This window comes from Parasteatoda tepidariorum, chromosome 2, assembly GCF_043381705.1.
Source record: "Parasteatoda tepidariorum isolate YZ-2023 chromosome 2, CAS_Ptep_4.0, whole genome shotgun sequence".
Lineage (NCBI taxonomy): Eukaryota > Metazoa > Arthropoda > Arachnida > Araneae > Theridiidae > Parasteatoda > Parasteatoda tepidariorum.
The window spans coordinates 74,398,718-74,425,214 of NC_092205.1; the positions used below are offsets into that span (position 1 = coordinate 74,398,718).

The 26,497-nt window shown below is 27.1% G+C and overlaps 1 protein-coding gene across 1 annotated transcript in view; it reads left to right on the forward strand.

Annotated features, from left to right (window-relative positions):
* LOC107447694 (LDL receptor protein 1) overlaps nt 1-26,497 on the forward strand; it is a 139,388-nt gene that overhangs the window by 75,272 nt on the left and 37,619 nt on the right. Inside the window, exons 48-65 of the mRNA XM_071177760.1 lie at nt 1,017-1,145; nt 1,904-2,029; nt 4,401-4,628; nt 6,242-6,394; nt 7,931-8,071; nt 9,549-9,665; nt 9,862-9,996; nt 13,580-13,699; nt 13,799-13,921; nt 14,012-14,140; nt 16,324-16,443; nt 18,291-18,419; nt 19,400-19,605; nt 20,298-20,485; nt 22,301-22,518; nt 23,197-23,385; nt 25,218-25,356; nt 25,476-25,696. Of these exons, the coding sequence (XP_071033861.1) occupies nt 1,017-1,145; nt 1,904-2,029; nt 4,401-4,628; nt 6,242-6,394; nt 7,931-8,071; nt 9,549-9,665; nt 9,862-9,996; nt 13,580-13,699; nt 13,799-13,921; nt 14,012-14,140; nt 16,324-16,443; nt 18,291-18,419; nt 19,400-19,605; nt 20,298-20,485; nt 22,301-22,518; nt 23,197-23,385; nt 25,218-25,356; nt 25,476-25,696 (2,811 nt within the window). The remainder of the gene's footprint in view (nt 1-1,016; nt 1,146-1,903; nt 2,030-4,400; nt 4,629-6,241; nt 6,395-7,930; nt 8,072-9,548; nt 9,666-9,861; nt 9,997-13,579; nt 13,700-13,798; nt 13,922-14,011; nt 14,141-16,323; nt 16,444-18,290; nt 18,420-19,399; nt 19,606-20,297; nt 20,486-22,300; nt 22,519-23,196; nt 23,386-25,217; nt 25,357-25,475; nt 25,697-26,497) is intronic.

Here is a 26,497-nt window from a genome sequence, read left to right on the forward strand (position 1 = left end):
GAACTATATTGTTTTGAAGCTTTACAATTATAGATTCATTATTAGGTTTTCGTATATTAATATTTGTTTTTGCAAGAACAAATTGAATTTGTTCTCTTGTTTTTGTATTCTTTTCAGATGTTGGGTTGCCTGTGTCATTGTTGTTTATTAATTTATGTATATTATAAGAATAATATCGAATTCATTTATGTGTACAATATTTTAAATTTTTTAATAGTTGCAGCTTTTTTTAAACAATTTTGCTCTTTGTTCACAGTAATAAAGTAAATGTTACCTATTAGTGCTATTCTTTTTAAGGAGAGTTTTAAAAATGTGTCATGATCAGAGAGGAATTTCAACATACATCAATATAATGCTCACTCCTTTTTATTCAAACTCAACTTGAAAAGAAATTTTCTTTAGGTTCAGAAGAAAAAAAATGCAACTTTGATTAATTATTTATAAATTAATTTGTAATCTAATATTTTACTAAATAAAATTATAAAACTACAACAAGTTTCTTTGATTCTTAGACATTATGCATTCTAAATTGAATTATTATTATTATTATTTTCAAATAAGTTTTAATTTTCAGGTAAGATTTGTTTAAGTAGTTATAGATTTAATTTCATGACATTGAGTATTTATTTGTAAAATTTAATTGAAAAATAACTTTTTTTGCATTTAATGAGTTAATATGGTTGAAAAAAGCATTTTAAATGTGGAAATTTTTTAAAAAAATTTCTTTCAACGTGACACCTTGTAGCTCTTTAACTCCTTTTCTTCATTTCGATTCTAATTTCTCCATTTAGATTCTTCTCTTTAACTATTTTTCTTCTAAATTTTAGAAGATATCTTTGTTTTTTCCCGTCAATATTATAAATAAATTTTTTTTTAAAAAGAAATTATGTACGTATAATTTTTTGTTAACATTATGTCACTATTTTTAATGCTTGTGAAATTGCAAAATTCTTCTGTTAAGGTTGTAAAGAAAATTTAATTACAGTTAGAAAATATTGAATTGTTAAATCTTTCAGGTACTTTAAATCCTTGTCACATATTAAATGGAGGATGCCAAGATCAATGCAATGTTGCTGTGGATGGACGTGTGATATGCTCTTGCACATCAGGAAAAACGCTTCTTCCAGATGGCACTAGATGTGCAGGTTAAAAAAATACTTTCCAAAATAACATTTTCTTTTACTGCAAAATTTTATGATATTTTTAATATAAAAATTTGCAACCATTTGCTGTATTAAATATTTGTCTAAAAATATTTGTTTTCATTTGAAGTTTTAGCTTATTATTTTGTTATCTCCCTATCAATCATAAGAAGATAATTATTATATTGAAATTAATAAACAGAGAAGATCCAAATATCTTTGATTGTCATTAGCATAAAACTAATAAAAATCATAATGGTATTCACCATTAAATTATTCTATCCCTTATTAAATAGTATTTATCTGTAATATTTATTCATCATCCTTACTTAATATTATTTTCTGTTATTTTAGATTTTGTGTATTCAAAATAGAAAGCTTAAAACTAACATTGATGTTCTTTTATTACCTTACTAAGCAACATTTTATGATACACACATTTAGTTACAATTTCTACAATACAATTATTACAATAGTTACAAATAAGTTTTACTGTTTAATAAGTTACAAATAATTATGTAGATACCTTAAAATTAAATAATTTTCAATTTTGTAACTATATATTATTATTTTCAAAGAAAAAAATGATTTTAAAGTAATCTGAATCTTTAGGTAAAGCTAATAGCAAGTGAATAATAATATCATAAGCCAAAATAAATAATTATTTATTTGTTTGTGTGACATGTTTGATTGATTAAAACGTTAAATGTCAAATATAATAGAAATATTTTGGTTAGTAGAAAACTTGTTTCCATTTTTAGAAAGAGAAGCTAACTGTACAAAAGAAGAGTTTCAGTGTGGAAATGGAATGTGTATACCATTTGAGCTTACTTGTGATGGAGTTTCAGCATGTTTCAATGGTACAGATGAAGATGAATTATACTGCAGTATGTCACTTATCTTGAATTCTTCTATATGTATAATGTTTTTAATTTATTTAAAAGTTGAAGCTTTTCTTTTAAAAAAAAATTATTTTGTTCTTTGCTTATAGTAATATTAAGAAATATTTTATGTTTTTGGTATAAGTAAATGTTACCTATTGTACACGATTGTACACAGTGCGCTGGTTCATTAAATACTATAATTTCAACAAACAATATTTTATTTTAACAATTGTAAATAACCAAAATCATTGCACTATTACAATGGAAGCCACGACTGGCTCAAACAAGAGTTCAAGAGAAACTGAGCAGTTCACAACAATTGCTACAGATGGCGCTTCGCTTAAGACCGAACACCTATTACTGTTCACAGTCCTTTTTAAAAGAAAGATATAAAATTTGTCATAATCAGAGAGAAATTATTTTTTTTCAACATACAACGTTAACATAATTCCCCCCCCTTTTTTTAATTCAGACTCATTTTGTTGGTTTTTCATAATGTTCCGAAAAAAGCAAAGCTTTTATGAATGAGTTTTGTATTAATACAAGAAGTTCAATTGTTTTTTAGACATTTTATGTTAATTTTTTTCAAATTAGTTGTGGAAAGTTTTTTGTAAGTGGGAAGTTTTTGTTTTTTAGTAATTATACATTTAATTTCTTGGCATTAGATATTAATGCATAAAAAATATAATTCACAAATAACTTTTTACGTAATAATGAGTTATTGTGATTAAAAAAAACATTTTAAATGTTGAAATTTTTTAAAAAGTTTTAATTAATTTTTTTTAACAATTTCTTTTTAACTTTTCATTTTGTAGCTTTTTAACTCCTTTTTTTATTCAGAAAATATCTTCCTTTTTTTCAAATTTTATCAATATAATTTTTTAAAGAAATTATGCTTCATGATAAGGCAGTTTAAGCAGAAAAATGGAAGAAAAAGCTCTATTATTCTCACATTATTCAGTTATATTTAATATTAATATTAAATATTAATGAGTACTATGATAAATTCTTCATAATTCTGTCTGTATTTTTAGCACTTGGAGGTATAATGTAACCAAAATGAACAATTTCAAACAAAGTTAAAGAGTTTTACAATTCTTTATTTGCAAATTATTTAATTTTAAGTAAGAAAACCTGGGAAAAAACAGTTTATAACTAGATTTTTGTGAATCCGGTATGCAAAAGGTTGGTTATTATTTTTAAGCAAAATGTATGTTATTTTAATATTTGTTTGTAAAAATTTTTATTATCCTGTATGAAAGTTACTTTTTAAGTAGGAATGTACAGCCTATGACTTTTGAATTGTCATTGTGCAGCTACTTGCCTTTCAGTCAAAACCTCATTAGCAAGAACAACAGAATTAGCATTTTAAACTAATTTCTATGAACTTTGAAAAAAAAAACATCCAAATTATAACATTAAAATTACAAAATACTAAATTAGTGATTCAAAATGACAAGAAATTTAACTTTTAGTTTTTTTTTTTTTAAAAATTGATTTTTGTCAAAATTTTTTGGTAGAAGTAACTTTTTAAATGCAAATTTTTTAATATCTAAAACGCATTCGAAACAAATGTAATTTTAGGATTAATTTAAAAGTCAAACAATTATTTTATACCTGTTAGTATAATGGTAAAAAAAATAGTATAATTAGTTAGTAATTAAAAACCTACTTTAATTCTAGGAAAGATGCCAAAGTTTGCAAAACTAGTGTCAAAATATTCTATGCATATTTTGCAAATAAATATGTAATTTTATTTACTTTGTCTTTTAATTTTTAAGACGAATTGATATTGTGTTTATTGCACCAAAGAATGTCTATTTTGTATTGGATATCATAAGAACTTTTCTCTTTGTGGCAATCTATAAGCAAATTTTCTTTTCTGCTGCCTTCTTTGAAAGGTGTTGTCAGTTTTGTGATTGTAATTACGTTCACATTTATTCTATTGCAAGTGAACTGACAAAAAGTTATTTACATGAAATTCCTTTATTTTCTGAAACATATCTAGAAATATCTTTGGACAATCATTAATAATGTAGAATATAATGATTTTTTGAAAAATTATATAATATTATTTTGTTATGATAATTCTAAGTTATTGCAAAATATAATTAAAGAAACTTTGTAATAATAAATCACAATGTATCTTCAATCTTTAAACAATTATTAATAATGTAGAATGTGATAAATAATGTAGAATGTGATAATTTTTTTAAAATTACATAATATTTTACTAAACAATTCTAAGCCATTGCAAAATATAATTAAAGTAGCTTTGTAATAATAAATCACAATGTATTTTCTGGCATGTCATGAATTTTTTTTGTGGTATCTTTGTATGTTTTAGCATCTTTTTTTTCTTCCAATTTTTAAGAAACCAGATCATGCCCATCGGAATTTTTCCATTGTGCTAATAACCGCTGTATTCCAAAGTCGAGAGTTTGTGATGGTCAAAACAGTTGTGGTGATTATAGTGACGAAAACCAGTGTAGCTGCGGGGAAGAAAAATTCAGGTGCACTTTTGGTGGACCCTGCATTAGCCAATCATATCGGTGTGACAACGATCCAGATTGTCCTGATGCAAGTGACGAAATGGATTGTCGTAAGTTATCACGATTTTTTAAAAAAAATGTGTTAAGTTAGTTGTGAACTATAAAATATAAGATTATTAATTTATTTTTATATATATATATTTTTTAAAAAATCTTGTTAATTATTTTACCCATAATACAGAAGGAAAAATCTAACAGGAAGTAGTTGTATATTTTTATCAAAAGTAACATGATACTTCCAATTATTTTCCACAGTTTTACTTTTCCTGTTTTTTTTTATAGTATGTTTAAAAGATTTCAAGGACATTGTAAGATTTAAAAATTAAGTAATAAATTTGTCTATAATTAAAAAACATTCAAATTATTAATATAATTTTTTACACAGTTATGTAAAGATTATTTTCAATGAAATTAACAAATTTTTCACTAATGTTATATGATAGGTTTTGTCACAAAAAATAAAGAGTTTTACGTTGTGTTTGTATGTTTACATCAATTGAAAATTCTCCTGATAATCTCTAAAAAAATTCTTTGCCTCATTTTGAAAATAATCCAGAGTGCATTACATTTTTAATTCTTACAAATGAGATTTAAGTAATTAAAAAATTATTTTGTCAAGCACTAAAATATTTTTTGTATACGATTTCAAATAATATTTTGCATTAAAGGATTTAAAATTAGTAAATTTGTATTTATAAAAATGTAACTTAGTATTAGATACTGAAAGATTATTTTGATCTAAATATATATATATAGAGAGAGAGATTTTTTTTTTGTATAGTGTTATCTTAAGATAGTTTCTAAATGAAGTTAGCACATTTTTTGGCTAATTATCTATGGTTGTTTTCATCAATCTTAGNTTTCAAAATATCGTAGAAACTTACTTTCGATACCTTTGGATTGAAAACTACACAATTATAAACAAGCTGCATTGTAATACTTATTAGTGTTATCTTAAGATTGTTTCTAAATGAAGTTAACACATTTTTTGGCTAATTATGTATGGTTGTTTTCATCAATCTTAGAAATAAAAATTTAATTGTACTTATAAATTTACTTCCGTGAGGACATTTTTTAATTACAATTTAGATATTGCATGTTTTGATGTGCTTTTCAATGTTGGACAATAAAATCTTTTAAATGTTATCATTATTAAAAATAGCTTAATTATTGAAACATTACAATGCTTAAATATTGATTATATACAAATGTTCAATAAAACGTTTTAAGCTGTATCATTAATATCATCTTAAATATTGAATGTATAACATGTATAATATTCTACAATGTATGGTCAATTGGTTTATGCTTTACCATCACTCTATTCCTGAATTACAGTTCGAGATATGGTTAGAATAATTTTTTTTGAAGTTTTTGCGTTGGTAGGTACAGAACAGAAGAAATAACCAAAGTAAACTTTTAAGGTGAAAGCAATATTATTCCTAGTCAAGCTCTTATTTTGATAATCAAGATTTTAAAATATTGAGTTTGAACATCCTGCCTATTTTAACAAATTAATTTTTTTTAATATTATTCACAATTTAGAATTAAATTTCTCTTTGCAGTAAATCTTTTGTTTTTAAATGAAAATTAAATCTTTTGTAGTTTATTCTTTCGTTGTCTTTATTTTCCCCTTCATTTACAAATTTTGCACTTTTAACAGCACAACCAGACTGCTCGCTTCATCCTTTGTTCTGGGATCCCTTACAAAAACTCATCAATTGTCAATTTACTACAGCCTGCATTCATCCTGCTTGGGTCTGTGATGGTCAAAATGACTGCTGGGACATGTCTGATGAAAAAGACTGTGAAGCAAGTAAGAGTGATTATTTGATCAATAGATATGTATAATATACACAAGAGCCGTTCTGAGAAAATTTGTCACCATCGCAGAAAATGTTCTAGTATTACTTAACAAAAATCTCTTGTTCTAACTCGTTGGTCAGTCTGACAGAGTCTGAGATGAGAATTTTTTTCTCTGCTTCGCCTAGTCATACTTGTTCTGCAATGCTGTCTTTGCATTTGACTTTCAGCCATGAGTTTTTTTCGCTTTTCCAATTTAATGAGAGAAAAAAAATCCGCCTTTTCAAAAAAAGTTTCTTTTTGGAATTCCCAAGAAAAAAAAAGGATTAGTTTTTACAATTTTGCCTACTTATACAAACACAATTTAAAATTTTTATTCTCATGATTTATAAACACACATCGTGATCTGTGTTAACATGATTGAAAATTATACATCGCGATTCATGTTCACATGATTTAAAACCTCACATTGTGTTTCGTATTTACACGATTTAAGTTTGTGCATTGTGTTTAGTATTTTTCACGATTTAAGTTTGTGCATTGTGTTTAGTATTTTTCACGATTCAAATATTGTGTTTCGTATTCTCACGATTTAAGAGCCACTATTATGATTTGATTCGTGTTCAAGTGACTTAAAAATTATTCATGGAAATTTGTATTCACCTGATTTTAAAATCAAACATCGAGATTCATATTAATTTGTTTTTGAAATCAAACATCAAAATTCGTATTCATATGGTTTTTAAAATTGAATACTCAAATTCTTATTAGCATGATTTAAATAAATAAATAAATAAATAAAATCTTGATATTTTTTAAAACTTTTAAAGGTGTCCTACAATTTTTTTGCTGAAATTTCAGCCATTTTTTAATGATATAAAAAGTATTTTTGCACATAACATTTTAGGATTTCTATTTTCATCTTTTTTGATTTTTTACCCAACTCATCCCTGTGGTGTGAATTAATCTAGAGTTTTATAAAAATTAATTAAATTTTTAAAAATTGGTGATTTTCAAGCAAATTTTGCCGAAATAAGGTGGCAAGGAAAGGGTTGAAACTATTTGCAAGAGTTAATCAAGAGCTTGATGGAAGTATTTTAATTCGCAGAAAGTTTTTCATTTTATCTAAGTCTAGTGATCAAATTATATTTAACTTAGTAAAGATTATTCTTGCTTTTTAAAAGTATGATATGCAGCAAAGTGACAGTTGTCTCAAATTTTATTTTATTATTTGTCATCGAATTTCAAGCAAATTGTTTTATTTATTCATTATCATTTTTGGTCTGATTGTTTTGAGGCTCAAAATAAACAAAGTTAAAAACAATATTGTAGAACTTTTTAAAACTAATAGAAAAATTTCTTATTGATTACTGGTTAGTATATATAAAAATTAGTTGAGATGCTATGAACTTAATAGGTGTTCATTAATAAAGTTGTAAAACTCGTACATATACTGCATGTTGATAAAAATAAGTATAATCCTAAATGAATTTCGCATATTTTTGAACAAATGGTGATTGTTTTATTTTCTATCTTTTTTTTCAAGAAGTTTCAGAAACATCCTGTCCAGCCAATTCTTTCCATTGTGAAGGAAGTGAATTATGTATTCCAGAAACTTGGAAGTGTGATAGAGATGATGACTGCAATGATGGATTAAATGGAACTGTTAGCTCAGATGAAAGGGATTGTAGTAAGTTTCTAATTTTGCAGTATCTCTCTTGAGAAAACTGGTAAATATGTTTAAAAAGTTGATAAAAATTAGTTGGTTAATTGTCTGCCATTGGTTAATGTGCTGTCTTATATGTTTAATACAATTTTGTTGGTAAAATCAGAGGTCAAAAAGACTACATTTTTTTGTAGTTAACTGCAACTTCTTTGTTACAAATCTAGTTAGCAACTGCAACTATTTTAATGTAGTGATTAAAAATTACTTTCAAAATCTAGCCACTCTTCTTAATTACATTTATGTAACGAATTTGGCTTGAAGACTCAATTTACAAAATATGTTCAAAGTGAATAAAACTTTAAAGATTATATTTAGTTCAAGAAATGCTAGAAAATTATCAAATATTTGTAATAAAGTATACCAAAAGATACTGAACAAAATTTGTTCCTCCTAATCTTTGAAATTGATTGTGAGTGTGCATTTAAAGACATAGCTATGTTTTGAGTGAATTGATAAATTAACTATAATTTATAAGATAAAATCTACGAGATAAAATCTACAACGCCGGGCCACATAGGCATTCTCATTGTGTCTACTTTCAAACTTTCGTACATTTGCACCTATTGGATTTGAAAAATTAATGGCATTTAACCATTTTACTCTATTAAGTTAGCATTACAAATAGTTACCATTAACTGCCACAAACTAGCATTTTTTTTGTCCTACTCACTATACTACTTTTTTTAGAAATACTTAGTGTATTAAACCAAATTATGAACAAATAGCGACTATAGTAGTTTCGCTACTTGTAGTGCCTTATTTCCAACCTCTGAGTAAAATACATTTCAATTTTACATAACTGATAACTTTTTTAGGTTTTACAATTTTCTTAAGTACATTTCTTTCGTACTAATAATTTTTAGAAAAGTTTTTTTTTTTAAATTTTACTATTGTACATAATTCGAATTTTTTTGTTATTTTATAATTCTTTATTTTTTTATGAAATCTTTTACAAAAATATTATACATAGTTAAAAAGAAATTTTTTTTGTTCTGAAAAATTAAATCAAACTATACATTATAAAAATAATCGTGCCCATTAAGAAATTTTTTTTAAATTCACTATAATGATATTCAGTCACAATTTTCAATAATTAAAACAACTTTTAATTCTATCGAAAGAAAGCCATTAGTTTAATTATCCTTATTTTTTCATTTTTAATTGCAAAAATATTTTAAATTATTGATGTGCAGAATTTTATAAGTATTATATGCATATATCGAACAGGAATAAAATATTTGCATTTTTAGAAATCATGTTAACTTCTTTGTTTTCAAAATATCGTACAAACTTACTTTAGATACCTTTGGATTGAAAACTAATATATTTACTCTTATTTTGTGAAGTTTACACAATTATAAACAAGCTGCATTGTAATACTTATTTTTCTTTTTTTTAAATTGTAATCATTGTTGCAATGTTTCCTATTTTTCTTCTGTAGAATATGGTTGCCATTCAGATCAATTTCAATGTAACAATCAAGACTGCATTCCAGCTGTGTGGAGATGCGATGGTCACCCTGATTGTCTCGACAAGTCCGATGAAACAGATCAGTGCAGTATGAAATATTTTTATTTTCAATAAACTAAAACAACCACATAATATTTCCTTATTAAAATTCTGAAAAACTAAAGTTTTTTTTAAAAAAATTTAAGAAAAAAATAAATTACTTGTTATTAGTTACTTATTCAACTAGGTTTTTCACTAGCTGTTAAAATCTCAGAGATTTCTTGTGACCAAAATTTATCTTCCAGGCACCAGGCAGTGTGAGAGTCATGAATTCCGTTGCAACAACACGGGTCAGTGTATTCCTCTCAACTGGCTATGTGATGGCGAAAATGATTGTGGTGATGAAGAAGCATCTGATGAGCATCCAGAAAGAGGATGTGGTAAGTACATCTTAGGATTATGAAGCTTTTCTATAAATGAATATCAAGAAATTTCTTTTGAAGGTGATGATTTATTTTCAATTGTCCATTATTCTATTCCAGAGTGGTATAGACAAGCAATTATATGTTAAAAAATCATGAACTGCTTTAATGAAGAAGCGGGTATGAAAAATAAAAAAAATCTTTTATTTTTAAAATTATGGAGCTCCATAAAAATAAATATTTTTCATTTTTAATATATGTATGAATTACTTTTAAAAATAACCTGGAGGCCCTGTGGCAGGATTTTTTCGAGCTATCTATGACAAAACTGTCCAGCACTAATGTCTTTCTGCAAGACACTTTTAATAATTACAAACATGTTAATAATTTAAAATAACAAAAGTCCTGTGTTTACAAAGAAAAACTATAATTTTTTTTAATTGAGCAGGTAATAATTTTTTATTCTAATTTGGGTGATATCTCGCATTTTGTATGTGTGTGTGTGTGGGGGGGAAGAGTGCACAAATTATTTCCTACGCATTTTGTAAGTAACCATCACAATAAAAAGATAATTAGAAATCATGTAATCCGTGTTATCGAAAAAAAAGATCGAAGACGAAATCATGCGAATTGGACTCCTCAAAAAGGGTTTCTCAAATGCTTAATGAATAATTGTAATATTGTATAAAAAATATTGAATTTAAAAACTATTGAGAAATCAATAGCTGCCAAAAATTAGGTAGACTCATTGCCTTAAAAATGAAATACTCAAATGCACGATTCGAATTTTCCATATTATTTGAAATAAATCGAGATATTAAAAAACCACATGAAAATCAATATAAATAACTGCCGAAAATACAATCAAAGCATTACATTGTTTTATGATATTGTTGGCGTAAATTAAGCTATTCAAAAATTTATTATCTATTCTAAATGTATGGTTCAAATATTACATGTAAATTTCTGTAGAAAAGAAAACTAAAATTTTTTACTTTTCAAAAGAAAAATCTTTCTGCAAGAACTGTGTAACGTTCTGCGACGATGTCGCCATGTCGCTGCGATTCTGCCGCGGGGCCTGGAGGATGTTGCTGCAGGGGCAAGCCCCACAGGACACTTCCATTATGAAATCAAAAATGCAAGCAATATGTATAAATTAGAATAGTTTTCGTAAAGGGATTCCATGTATTGCTTATTAATTGCTTTAATTTATTTGCTAAGGCGCTTTTTTTAGCTATGTGCATTCAAATGAGTTAGTGGAAGTGTAAGAAATAAAAACAAATTTTAATAAATTCAAAACATATAGCAATCATGTAATGGTTTTAGAGTTCTATGCTAGAGAGATACTCTCAAAGTTGATTTTATTCTGAACTCAACTCAAGGTTATTGAATAAAAAGATTAATGATTGTATTTATGATTTTTATTGAATGAACGAATATTACTTTTTAATTAATAGGAAATAATTTATGCATATCTTTGCATGACTTTGAACTTAAAAAAGGAACCCAAAAACATGCATTATCAGCAGCTTTATATATTCTTTGGCTGGTAAAATTGACTACATTTGTTAGCAAAATCTTAAATGGGTTGTTGCATTAAGTAAAGAATGTTTTAGTCTTTTATTTTTTTTAAAGATTAGCAGTACTGATCCCTTTTTTTTATTGTCTAATATTACTCTAGTTTGTCTACTCATGTTTCAGTGTGTAAACTTTACATGTTCTTTGAAACAAACAATTGGTAGAGCAAGTTAACAAAGCTGTGACAAAACTGAAAAAAGAACCCAAAAATATGCTTTGCCTACGGCTTTATATACTCTTTGGCTGTTAAAGTTTTGCTGAATGCATTAGCCAGCAAAATCTTAAAAATGTTGTGTTAAGTAAAGAACATTTTAATCTTTCAATTTTTTAGGATTAGTAGCACTGTTCCTTATTTTCATTATCTTTTATCACTTTAGTTAGTCTATGTTTCAGCCTGTAAACTTTACACACTCTTCGGGGCAAGCGATTGGTACAACAAGCTCACAAATCTGAGACAGTTGAAACCGGGGAAATATCATCTTGATTAAAATTTAAAAATTTCGATGTAAATATTGTTCTTAACATTAATTACTACAGGGTAGATTGCCCAGTTTCACAATATTGTATGGTTCATTAACTCATTAGTATATGGAATTAGCCACTTATCGTGATCAGATTTGTTAAATTGAGAAGATTCTATTAATTACTTATTTAAAATGGATGATCTTTTAGTGGATTTAGCAGTAGACTAAAGTATGTGTCAGTCTGTAAACTTTACACACTCTTTGGAAATAACAATCTGTACAACAAGCTAACACAGCTGAGACAGTTTAAACCTGGAAATCGTCTAATTAAAATTTCAAAATAACAATAGCAACAATTTTTTTTTCTTTTAATGCTATGCAAAATTTCAAAATTATATATAAATACAAAGAAATATATAAAAAAAATATATAAATACATAAATAAAAAAATATATGTAAATTCATAAATATAAAAAAATATATAAATACAGAATTCAAAAAAAAAATATCCACCAAATATTGTGATTAAATTTGATCGCAAAATTAAAAAAAAGAATGAAAAATTCCACCTCTATACTATGAGTACTTTCAATATAGTTCTTGACCTTAATTACTACAGGGTATGTTGCACGCTTACACGTTAATTGTTTAGCTCGTAAACTTATTAGTTAATGGAATTCTCTTATTGCGATCAGATTTTAAAAATTTAGAAGATTCTATTAATTACTTATTTAAATTAGATATACTTTTAGCATATTTAGCAGTTTATTGGAATTAAAAATGTAAGGTACTGATGGAAGCACATGAAATGGCAGGCACTGTATTAGAAAATGGTTTGATTTTTGAAACAGCCCTTATTAACCTAAGGTCTTGATCTAGTTCAGTGCGTTAAAAAAAAACAGACAAACAATTTTTAATATAACTTTATTAACAAAATATAACTAATAGTTCTAAGTATAGACTTTTATTAATGAAAAAAATATTTAATTAGTTTTAAAGTAGACGCCTTTTGCAGAGGCCCAAACCCTTATTGAATTTTTTAGCAGTTGGCCGCAAGCCTTCTTCCTTTAATCTATCCTATTTCCACTGAAGCAATTGCTTTAGTGTAGAGAATCCAAATTTTTGTGTACAACAATTGTCTACAGAGCAAACGTATGATTTTTTTCGCACTGCCCTTTTCCTTGTTTAAACAATTCTAAAATTGATCTTCTGCTTGATATTGTACAAAACCAAAAACCAATAAGTGAAATAAAATATATATTATGAAATTTTTTATAATTAAAGTATTACACAAAAAGGACTCACAATTTAAAAAGAAATTAGTTGATCCGATTACTCTGTCTGAGTTTTTTAGTCACACCCAGTAAATGTATGCTGAATCTGCACTGCTGCCCTTAATTACCAATTAATATGTGTATGAGAGTTTGCTATAATTTTTTTAAATGCATTTTCTTAAAATATACTAAATTTTATTGATTTGTAGTTACTTTTTTTTATTAGTTATCACATTTGAGAAAAACATTTAAAATGTATTCAAATTTTGAATTCGTCTATCTTAGTTGAAAACGCCTGCAAATCAAATGAGTTTCAGTGCCTGAATTTTGTTTGCATTGGGAGAAACTTTTATTGTGATGGTGACAATGACTGTGGTGATAACTCTGATGAACCATCTTTATGTCGTAAGTATTGGTTTAATATTTAATCTTTGTAACTGTTAGTTTTATTGAATATTTTAATGTATAATGTTCATTTGTCTTTATTTATTAATTTAATTTTAGCTCATCGACATTGCAAGGAGGATGAATTTGAATGTTCTAACAAACGCTGTATCTTAAAAACCTTAAAGTGCAATAAACATGATGATTGTGGTGATGAAAGTGATGAAAATCCAGAAACTTGTGGTAAGCATATTATTTGTACTGCATATCATCAGTAGGTTTATTGAATATGAATAAGATATTGAGTTATTATGCTATGTTTTTCCACCGCAGGCCAGCCTTCAAACATAACATCCTGTAGTGAATCTGAGTTCAAATGCCAGAATGAAAAATGTGTTGCCATGTCGGTGTTATGCGATGGGCAAAATGATTGCGGGGATTATTCAGATGAAAATAAGTGTAGTAAGTTACTTTTGAATATTTTTTTTCATTTGTCTTCTGTTGTTTATCATGGCAAAATTTAAAATATGAAATCAAAACTTAAATATCTGACTTTTTTTTAAAACTTGATTTCTCAGGAACTATCAGACCGACTTCACACAAATTTAGTATTTTGCTATTTAAGATTGCATTCTTTAAAATTATGTAAAAAATTGTATAACTTACAATTCAATTTTTTATATAGTTTAAAAGTTTTAGACATATGGCGAAAAATGCAAAAAAAATGTAATATTGACATTAAGGGGTCCATACTTTGAACTGATCTTCTAACCAAACTGTGGGGACCATATTTCCTAGATTGCGGCAGTTCTCTATATTTTGGGGATCAAAAATCCGAATCTGTCGAAAAAAAGATATCTTTATTCAGAGAAAGCACATTTTTGTGTCTGATTTCGTTACTTGAAATATTGACTGCTCTATTTAATTGACATATTTGAAGTCATCCCCTCAAATCATTAAGAATGAGTCCTAGAACGTGAAGATCCGATCAATAGATCGAAAGTTGTTTGGGGTGGGCCATTTTTTGGCGCACTTTACATGGATCTAATGAAATAATCCAAGAACAGAATTTTATCCCTTAAGAATTTACTTGCAAATGTATTTCAAATTAACTTTCTAAAAAAGATATATGTAATGTAAAACTTTATACACCATTAATAAAGTTCTACGATTGTTAATCAAGACATATCGATGCATTATAAATAAGGAGATAGTTATGAATAACTCTGTTTCAATTTATCCGTTTCAAAAACTAGTTTTTAAATATTATGTATTGTAAATTTTTTCATCATTTCTCATGTTTCCATTACATATAAAAGTATTTTTAGAGATAATACTTTAATTTAGGTTCAGAAAAAAAATAAGAACAGCAAAAAGTTAAGATAATTTATTTAAGAGTATTTCACAAATGTAACTCAATGATATTTAAAACATACCATAAAGCTACAAATTTAACCTGATTAATTGTTTGCCTCAAATCATCTTTATTTGAGGACAAATGTATCATTTCCGGAAAGAACACTGAAATATTTTTAATTTCAGAAAATTTTGTAGATTTGATAATTTTTTTAAAATGTTTTTTAAGTTTTAGAAATTTTCAACATCCCAATAAAAAAAAGTGGGTCGACTTATACATTTGGATGTATGTATGTTATATTGGGATACATAGCAAACTGTGGTGTATTCCTCTTATTTTTTTTATAATTTTAAAGGCTAGCTCTGCTATCATTACTATATTTCTGACGTTATTACATTTATTAATTTTTCATGTGGGCAATCTTTATATAAATCTGTAAGCACAATAAAAGAAGAAATTTTTTACGGGTTAAAATGTTTATGTATTTGCCTCCTCTGCTTTTTATACTATATATTCAATTCAATCTTTACTGACTTAAATTTTATTAAACTATCATATTTGTAAAGTTATTTTCTTAATACATTTTTAGATGATATTAAATTATGTTTTTAGTTAGAAACAAAATTGATCACTCTCATTTTCTACGGCAACAATACGTCTTACTAAAACAATAATTTGAAATTTTAGTAAGATACTGTTATTCTTCAGGAATGAAAAAGAAATAATTTACTTCAAGTTTTAAAACTAAGATCCTAATGGTATAAATTCTTAATATAAAAAGTGTACTTAAGTTATTTGAGTAATATATTTATGCAGTAATGAAGTTAACAAATTAGATGATCAAATCTTTTGAAATTCCTATAATTTCTGTAAAGTAACGATTAAGAAAAATGTAAGTTACTTTTGTTTCTGTTACATGATGTTTGAAATACATATCTATTTTGTTATGCTACCATATATCATCAGTATTAAAACACAAAGAAGTATAGTTTTCTTTTCCTGATGTTTATGTGTGTCTTGGCACTAATGATGGTGATAATATGTAGTTTCAAAACAGTTCTATTTATGATATATTCTAAACTACTTTAATTTTGGCTAAGTTGTTCTCCAGTGTTATCATAAAAGTCATTAATTTTGCTTACTTTGTTTCCAAGTTATTTTTCAGTTGAACTAAGCTTTTTCATTATTTATTTTTTAAAAAAATAATTATCTGATAAAGTAAATAATTGATATTTTTACTTTTGCCTTATCGATTTTAGACTACCTTTTTTTTCTATTTTTCTTTTAGATATTAATGAATGTGAATCAGAATTTACATGTGCCCATAAGTGTGTTGATCTTCCTATTGGATATAAATGTACTTGCCGTGATGGTTATCGCCCTATTAGTGATGGACAAATATGTGAAGGTAAATATTAATAATTTATTAAATTGATAAGCTTTTTACATAATTTTAATTGTAAGATTTTAAAATTTATTTTGAAGTTTTTCTAATAACTTTCTACAACATATAGGTACATTAATACAAATTATGTTTCTCAATATTGCGCATCTTTATTTTATTATGGTGCTTCCACAGTATTTTTTTAATAAATAAATAGTTTTTTTTTATCTATAGTCTTATGATTAAAATAAAATCATGTGTAAGGAACTTACATGGTTAATTTACTTTTTTTTGTTTTCTTACAATTTTTTTAAAAATTTTATGTTACAAAGTTTCTAATAATTAAGAAAAGTTAAAAATTGTCAAAAGCATTATACTATAAATCATATAGTATTTGCTAAATAAATGGTTCATTCTAATATGCATTAATATGCATAATTCACATCAACTTGCACATGACTATTATTAGATAGTTATGAGAGATAGTACGTGAATAATTGTACATTGGAAGATCTATGATCATTGTATATGTACTATCTACATTGGAAGATGATTCTATAAAATTCAATTCTCCATGAACCACATTAATTTTGTAATGAAAGTCATTTAGAAAAAATTTTAAAGTTTTTAATTGTTAATTCTAATGCTTTTGATAATTGTAGTTTTTTTTCCTGCATAAAATCTTAGTGCACATTGTTGTGTTTTAAAGTAATTTGCATCTAAACGTTGTTTAAAAGCATTTAAATATTAATCTATTAAATATGTTCAATAGGTAAGTTTAATGATAATTGAAATGATCTATATAAACAAAATTCTGTATAATGCAAAGCTTCACGTCTCATAGTTTGCGTTATAAAGATTTTCTTCCATAATATTTTTACCAAATAAATTGTTAGTTTTTCAGAATAAGAGATTTTATTTTTTAATNGTGCAGGTTATTTAGTTCAACTAGGCATTTATATTCAAAAACGGCTTATACGTATACACAGCCGCCGTAAAGGATTAGACAAGCACGTAGTTTGCTTAAGGTGACACATTTCTAGGACTCTTGAGAGGTCCTGTGCCTCTTATATTCAAAAAAACTTCTTATATATATATATATATATATATTTAAAAATTATTTTTTATTATTTTGAAATATTTTTATTTGTTTTTGTGATCACGTAATGTTTCCTAGGTAACGTAGAGGTGCCAACCTTTAAGATTTATCCTTAATTATTGCAATTTTGTTGTGAAGATCTCATCATTATGGTTCAGTAATAAAAAATGAGTTTTGAGAATTTTTTTAATAATCTGTTAAAAATAAGTTTTTTTTTCCTCAACTACCAAGGGTTATTAAATTTAGCTATTTGTAGCGAATAATCGAGAAAAGTAATACCCTAGTGTTTCTTTTTTTGTTTAACAATAAATTCATGCATAATATTATTAATGTTAGGTATATACCTATGTAGAATTAAATAAGAAAAAACACCTTTAAATTTCGCTAACTTTAGAATTTATTTATATGTATTATTGTACTTGTGATAACTACTAGTTTGGAAAGTTGGCTCCTCTGGTCATGTGCACATTAATGATCATTTTATAACTAATTTGTTAGCTATTTTGACATTATGGTAATTTAAGCAGAAGCAGTACAGTAACATTGCTGCTGTTCCAGAAGATCTTATTTTCTCTTTAACAAGCGTTTCGTAGGTAATGGGCGAATTATTTAGGTAGTTTGCAAATTACCTAGGTAATAAGAGAAATTGAATCAATTTTTGACACTTTAACAGATCTCTCTAGTTGATCTGTACAATAGCTAGATAATCTGTGGAATAACTGATTTCTGCACTTCAGTGGTAGCATGTCTTCAAAAATTGAAATTATTCTAGATATTGATGAATGCAAAGAGGAGCATCCATGCAGCCAACATTGCCGTAATACCCAAGGATCATACAAGTGTATCTGTGAAACAGGCTACCTCTCACTAGACGGTGGTGTAACATGTAAAGCTAACACCTGTGAGTATTATTGCTTAATATTATAAATGTTCTATATTTCCAGGGCCAGTTATGTCATAACAATAAGCTTACAAATGTGACCTTATTGAGCAAAGTAAAATATGACTTTCCCATGTCTTCAATTTTCAATTTCTAACTAATTAATATTTTCTCTGCAAGTTTGGAATGGTGACATTTCTGTAATTATAAAACTCAATCAATTGGACTGGGAATTTTTCTATTGGATTCTAGTTCAGCTGCATGATTTCTGATGGCTCCAACTGGACTGAGAATCATTCTATGGGATTTTACTTCAGTTGTGTGGTTTCAGATAATTCCAACTGGATGGAAAATCATTCTATTGGATTCTACTTCTGTTGAATCATTTCACATTGCTCCAACTGGACTGGAAATCATTATATTGGATTACAGTTCGATTGTATGATTTTAGGTTGCTCCAACTGGACTGAAAATCATTCTATTGGATTCTAGTTCAGTTACATGATTTCAGATTAATCAGTCTGCTAGATACTAGATAATACATAATGATGGTATCTTAAAGTTCGATTATTTCAGTTGTCTATGCCAGATGTTGTTTTAAAACATGCCTTTTTACAAAAGGTTAACTGATTTTAATGTTATATGCTTAGTTGGATTTTTTAATTTTCTTTTTTCAATGTAAACTTTATTTTCTGCAGTTAATAGGATTTTTTTAATGTGTTTTGCTAATATTAATTTAAAATTTTTTCCCATACTAATGTTCTATATTTTCTATCTTTTCAGCTTGTGATTTAAAATAGTAAAGATCTTTTACTTTAGTTGTTAGATAAAGAATAAAAAATATTAGTTGCGATATACTTTTTTATGCATTTTGGAGAAGGATCCTTCCTAACAGTTTTCTCTTTTTTCCTGTGGGATCATGTATATCTTATTATAATTTATATTATTTGAAAACCAAATTTTGCTGTTTAATAATTATGTATATCTTTATTCTCTTATAGCTGTGAAACCAATGCTTATATTTTCCAATCGTTATTATATTCGACAAATTGATCTTCATGGCTTTGACACAGAGCTTTTGGCTCGTAATTTAACCAATTCTGTTGCCCTTGATTTTGATTGGATGGAAAATTGTCTCTACTGGTCAGATGTTACCGCACTTGGAAGTAGCATCAAAAGAATGTGTTTGAGCACTCCTGGGCATCAGGTATTACAAGTTCTAGAAATCTTTCCTAAAAATATTTCAATTTTAAATGTTGTTGGTTATTTTTAAAGTTAACATGAATGCTTATGAAAAGACAATTAGAAAACGAATCATATACATGTAAACAATACTTTTTAAAATTACTAGTTAAAATAAAAACTTATTTGAGTTATCCTTTGCAATGTAAGAACCCAATAGGAACTTAGCTACAATGAATAAAATTTAAAGTAGATATTGAGCTCAAAGCATTGAAAAACAGGAAAATATAGATAAGACACTTTTACAAAATCATGTTAAATGGAAGGAAAAAAATAACGTTTTAAAACTCTGACTAAGCATTCCCAAGGTTGATAAGAGCAAAGCAGGGATTAAAATCATTAAAAACCAAATAATATCTTTAGTGGCAGTAGTTAAGTGAGTCTCCAATTCATTTTGCCTGGAAGAGACTTTTAGCTTTATTCTTAAGTGAAAAAGAATCAGGTGATTTTAATCCATCTTTTACTCGAACAAATCTTCATAATGGTTGATAATAGAGTTCGATAATGCTATTACTTCACTATTTACAGGGATTCTAAAAAACCAATATTAAGTGTGGTAATTGCAAAGCATAATATGAATGCAGAGTTCAACTATACTTTAACTTTAGATGATAAAAGTTTTGAATTTTTAAGAGTAAATATTAATATTTGTTACAGTTGCTGCATGCTGGATCAGTGCAAAGTCCTGATGGTTTAGCTGTCGATTGGATAGGGCGTAATCTTTACTGGTGTGACAAAGGAAAAGATACTATTGAAGTGTCAACACTGGATGGAAGATTTCGAAAAGTTCTCATTAGGAAAGGATTGCAAGAGCCTAGAGCCATTGTCTTAGATCCTTATCAAGGGTAAATCTCTTTTATTTGTTCACCATTACGAAGATGCTTTTAGTTATGTAGTTAAATTTATTTTCAATCTTTCTTTTCAAATATTTTAATCCCTTTTTATATAAAAGCAAAATTCATTTTAAATTTGAATGCAGTTGTGTTACCAAGTATGAATGTTTTCCCTCTATATTGAAATTTGTAATCAGTGCTGCCACGTTTTTGGATGTTTAACTATGCATTTAAAATTAGTTTTGCTGCATAAGAATGATAAGACTTGAAATTATGAAAATATCTAGACAAATGTACACAGAGTATAATTAAATTTAAAAAAAATTCTGACATGCAGCAAGTAATTTAAGAATTATCAACTTTTAAACTTGTAGTAAAAAATACCATTCAAGGTGCTCTGCAGCAGGTAGAAATGGAATAGAAATTTAATGTGCTGAAAGAGCTAAACTTAACATGAGTTTTATTTTTTATTTTTTTGTAAAATTTTTCCCAGATTTTAAATGATGATTGTTTTTATCCATTTTGTAGGAAAATTTTTCTCTCTTTTGAGATCTTTATTTTGAAAGCTTGCCTTGTGTTGATGTTGAAGAAAAAAAAACAGAGTTTTGATGAAAAACAGAGTTTGACAAATCTTAAGATTTATTTTAAATACATCATTTTATTTATAATGCCATGTCAGGCAAATGAATAAGAAAGCTTCCTATTATTGCTTCCACATCAATTGCTGAAATTAGAGTAAATTTCTTCTGATAACTTCGTTAAAAATCTTTTATTATTTACAATTTCTTACAAATTTATTTCCTTTTGCAAATGCTAAAAGTATATTTTGACATTGTTTTAATAATACGATAACAGTACATTTTCATTTAAACTAGCCTTATTTATTGGTCATTACAGTTACAAAAATTGCTTTTAGTCCAGCTTATTATTCATATAATAAAGATATTTATCTTATCAAACAATAAAGATTGAATCCAATTATAGCACTGTTCATATGTTTTGATAAATTTTGCTCTCGTGGTAAGACCAGGTATTACAGGGTTTTACCTCCATCCCTTTGATGTGAGTCTATGCTGGTCTCACGAAAGCTGCAGTGCTGCAGAGGAAGAAGATGACTTCATCCAATGCAGAACAGAGGTTTTACGAGCCCAAGTACAAGATTTATTGCGGGCGCCTTCTTCAAAACGCAAAAAGGCTTCCTTATATATTTTATAGAATTTTTGAAAGCCCTTTATACAAAATTGTTGTTTTTATATAGATATAAAAAAATTCTCTCCATTTTCTTTAAAAAAACAAAACAATCTAATTAATAAACACTATATATTTTTTAAGAAATTTTGATTCGGTCTTCAGCAACTCCATGCCCCAAGACAATTGTCACCCGCCCCTTGAGTATACCCTTGACTACAATCTATGTAAATTACATACATAATTTTCTTAAATTGTCATCTAAAATAGAACTGCCTGTTACTTTTTCACTGAAATTCTAGTATTTTTAAATTTTCCATGGAGTTAAAGTTAACTTATGTACCTAGTCTTCAACCATTAGACCAGGTGATTCGATTTTTTCTAGAAATTTTTTATTTTTTTTTATCAAAAAGTAGCACATCTATGATTTTTCAAGAATGGCCGCATTGTACACAATTAAACAATGAATATCTTGTTAAATATGACAGTTTCTAGGTCGAATAGTTAAGCTCCAAACGGCTTTAAAATCTTTGCTACCTGATCATGCCCCATTTCCCCCTGTCTATCTGCATATATATTTATAATTTATCTGTGTGTATATTGAAATAGATGTTTGGATGTTAATACTTCACATTGTAGGCATATGTACTGGACTGATTGGGGTGATAAACCATACATTGGAAAAGCTGGCATGGATGGTACCCAATTTATTAAACTTATAAATGAGTCTCTCGGCTGGCCTAACGCTCTTACCATAGACTATGTTACACGAGAAATATTTTGGGCTGACGCTAAGGAGGATTACATTGCTGTAGCTGATTTGGATGGCAAGAATAGACGAACTGTCATTAAGAAAGGTGAGTGTCCATTTTATTATTTAATATTATAGTTTTTGCTTTGGTTTAAAATTATTTAAAATTAATTTTATTGAAAAGGCAGTTTTAAGTTTAAAGTGCAAAACATTAGTGAAGAGTTATAAAGACTCATTATTTTTTACTAAGTTAAATTACATTTTGAAATCTTCAACAAACAATATTTTTTCATTAGTTAATTAACCTTAAGTGTTGTCACCAAATTTGTAATGCTAATCCAGTTCTTTTCTCAAAGATGGTAGATATTTACTAACAAAAAGTGATATAAGTTTTAAATTATAAAAAATTAATAACACTTTCCTTAAAGTGAAAGGCAAAATTAAACTATATTCAAATTTTGTGGAACCTATGCAGAAAATCTTAATTTGTTACACACTTTTTGATGGTATTCCTCTACATGAAAGTAATAACTTAATCGCAACTTGCTATAAATAATATTTTACTCTCACACAATCAATTTAAATAATTGTTTGCTGAGCATAAAGGGGAAAAAAGAATTAATATTTAAGTTAAATGTGAAATTAAGTGCATTTTATGCATCTTTATAGTTTTTTGGAAGTAATTCATTAGAAAAATAATTTTATAAATTACAGATTGCTTATTTTTATTAAATAAATAAATTTATTATTTAATTAAAAGTGTTGAAAAATATTTTTCTTTTAGGTCAATTTGATGCTATCCACCACATATTTGCTTTAACTGTGTTTGAAGATCAATTATATTGGACAGATTGGGTCACAAAAAGTATTGAACGCTGCCATAAATACCATTGTTTAAATTATTCTACTATAGCGACAACTACACATCGACCAATGGATATTCAAGTTTTTCATCCATTTAGACAAACACCTTGTAAGCATGCCTTATTACTCACTAGAACAGATTTCTTAAAAAAAAATTTTTATTCTGTAGACTCCTAAATTCAATACTTGAAGGTCAGTTATTTAAACTTTTGCTAGATTTTACTTCCTAGAGAAAGCTTTCTAAATTTCACACATGAATGTTGTTATCAGAGAACATACATTAGATCAAAATACCATAGATGTTTAAAAGAATATTAGCATTTTTCAGGATTTTTAAAATAATGTTATTGATGTGTACAATGCTGGCATTTTCTATTTAAATTTAAGATAAATTTAAATGTATTCTTTCATAGGAATGGAAACACAAATTTTGTAATTTTGTTTTTTGTAGCATTAAAATGTCTACACATTAAAATGTCTACACATAATGAGACTTGATATTTCTTACTTATTTGCGAACATTGACTGCATCATTTAGTATTAAATTTCAAAAATAATGTTTGTTTCCTGCAATTAGATTGGCAAATCAAACTATGCACATTCATGGTAAAATTTTTTTATTGGTTCTCAAAAATTTGAATTAATTTTAGTTGCTTTATTGATTTTTATGAAGTCTAATGTTAATTCAACTGTTATTTCATTTAATTATTTAACTATTATCTAAATTTCTCGTTTTTATATTGAAAATGTAAAAATCGTAGCTTTAATTTTCTGCTTATAATTATCTGACTAAATTGAAATCTTTTATCATTCTCTTCTCACTATTTTATTTTTTTAAATGAAATTGTAATTTCCATCTTTTTAAAATATATAAGAAGAATTTGTAATTGTACTTTATTTAAGTTGCACTAGATTTGTATAATAAGTTATCTGGGAAGCATCCCTGAGGATGGTTCGAAGACATGCCATCACAATTGTGATCCTCTGCGGAAGGGCGGACTCCTCCTCTTTAGTAGCCAATGACCTGCTTGCAAAGTCAATCACTTTACGACAGAACAGTTTAACGAGGACCAATGCCTTGCGATCTCAGCCCCTTCACAGGCTAATCAAAGTGGACATCCACTCGCTCACTGACAGCAGCCAGTATCGCTTTACTTTAGCAATCTACTGAGAAGCATGTCTTACAATTAGTCCACTTTGGGACATGAAATGCATTAAAAGATATTAGCCAAATTTTTAAATTGATCAGGTGAGCTTTTTTGATAAAAAACCAAGATTTCAACTAGGCCATAGGATGTTTTTGTGTATTATGTTATACTAGAAGCGTGTACAGTTCCTATTTCGAAACTATATTAAGCATACCTGCCAAGTTTCCTCTGTTTTAACAAAGACTCCTGTATTTTACGACTATTTCATGTTTACTCGTAAATTCTGTAATTTCTCCTTATTTGTTGAAGAATTTAAGAAAAATTCAATTTAGGCGATATCCGCTGATGGCAAAAATACTTTTCTTATTCCTCAACAGATAGTACTATTGCCAGTACTGCAGTATGTTGAGTGTTAATAGTTTAAGTAACTATAAATAATGGTTTAAAAAATCTTCTTTAGATTAAGATTTGTATACATATTTTTTACTTCGCTAAATGTAAGTGCTTATATTATTTCCAATTTTGATTTCCATTTTTGACTCACATGATTATGCATGATGCATCAAAACTTTACTCGCAGCCTAAAAATGTCCCTAGTAAAATGTCCGTTATTTTATATCTCCCATGTTGGCAGGTATTACTAAGGAAGAAAGTAAAAAAATGTCCTCTCTGGAAGAAGTGTGGCTACTCTCTGTTTGCTCAAAGCACTTATTATTTAAAGCATGTATTTATTTTTTCTTTTTGTTGCACTAATATTATTAAAATAGTGTTGTTCTCAATATTTTTTAATTAGTAAAAACTACCAACCCATGCACAACTGCTGGCTGCACTACTCTCTGCCTCTTGAAACCTGGGGGAGATGCTTTGTGTGCTTGTCCTGAAAATTATGTCTTAGAAGATGACAGTGTTTCATGCAGAAATAATTGCACCAGGTACTAAGAAAACAGTTCCGACCTTAGCTTCTATTTAGTTTCCCTTATAATGAACAAATTTTTTTTAAAAAAAATAAATCAAATAAAGCATTGATTTTGACTTAGTTTTCTTATCACAGTTCCCAATTTGTTTGTGCTGCCACCTATAAATGCATTCCTAGCTGGTGGTATTGTGACACTCAAGATGACTGTGGTGATAAATCAGATGAACCAGAAGACTGTCCACCTTTCCACTGTAGCCCTGGACAGTTCCAGTGTAAAAATCACAACTGCATTCAACCCAATCAAATATGCGATCGAGTGAGTCAGTGTAGAGATAACTCTGATGAAACTGACTGTGGTAAGTAATCAACAAACACACTGAACTTATATTATTTATAGTTGTTCATATTATTGCCTCTGTTCATTTATTTATTTATAATTTTGAATAATGCTGTGCAACTTCTAGACTTCTATAATTTTCAGTATATCTCCCCCCCCCCCCAAAAAANCCCCCCCCAAAAAAAAAAAAAAACTTTTTAAACATTGTACAAATACACTCTGTTTTTTTTCTTTTCTTTTTTTATTAAATTTCATAATGTGTAATCTTGAGATTTTTTGTGGAGAAGTGGTATGCCTGCATTATGCTTAGACAATTAGGACTGCAGAAAATTAAAAGGTTTAACTCTATATTTATTATAATTTCAGAAAAATAAAAGTTAATTTTATAATATATTTATAAACATTTAATCTCAAAGACCACCACCTTGTTTTTGATGGAGGAGAAAGTTTCCCCACCAATTAACGTAAGGTTTTAAATGTTTTCCTCCAAAACAAAATTGAGGTGTTTCAGCAATTATTAAAAGTTGTATAAATTAAAATATTATTCAAAGTGCTAAGTTTTTAACTGAACACGCTATGTATTTTCAATAAAATTTTTATTAAACGGGACAAGCAAGGATGAGAAAGAAAAATCAAATGATTATGATTTAATTAAAGTTTAATAATAATTACTGTAATAGTAATAATTTTCAATCAGTGTGACTTCACAACTTCATACCAATGGTAAGGCGGGAAATTTGACTATACGTTACCAAGACAAAAAAATCCTTGTTCATCAATAATTATTTTTTGGTAGGAAACAATTATTTCAGTTCATAAA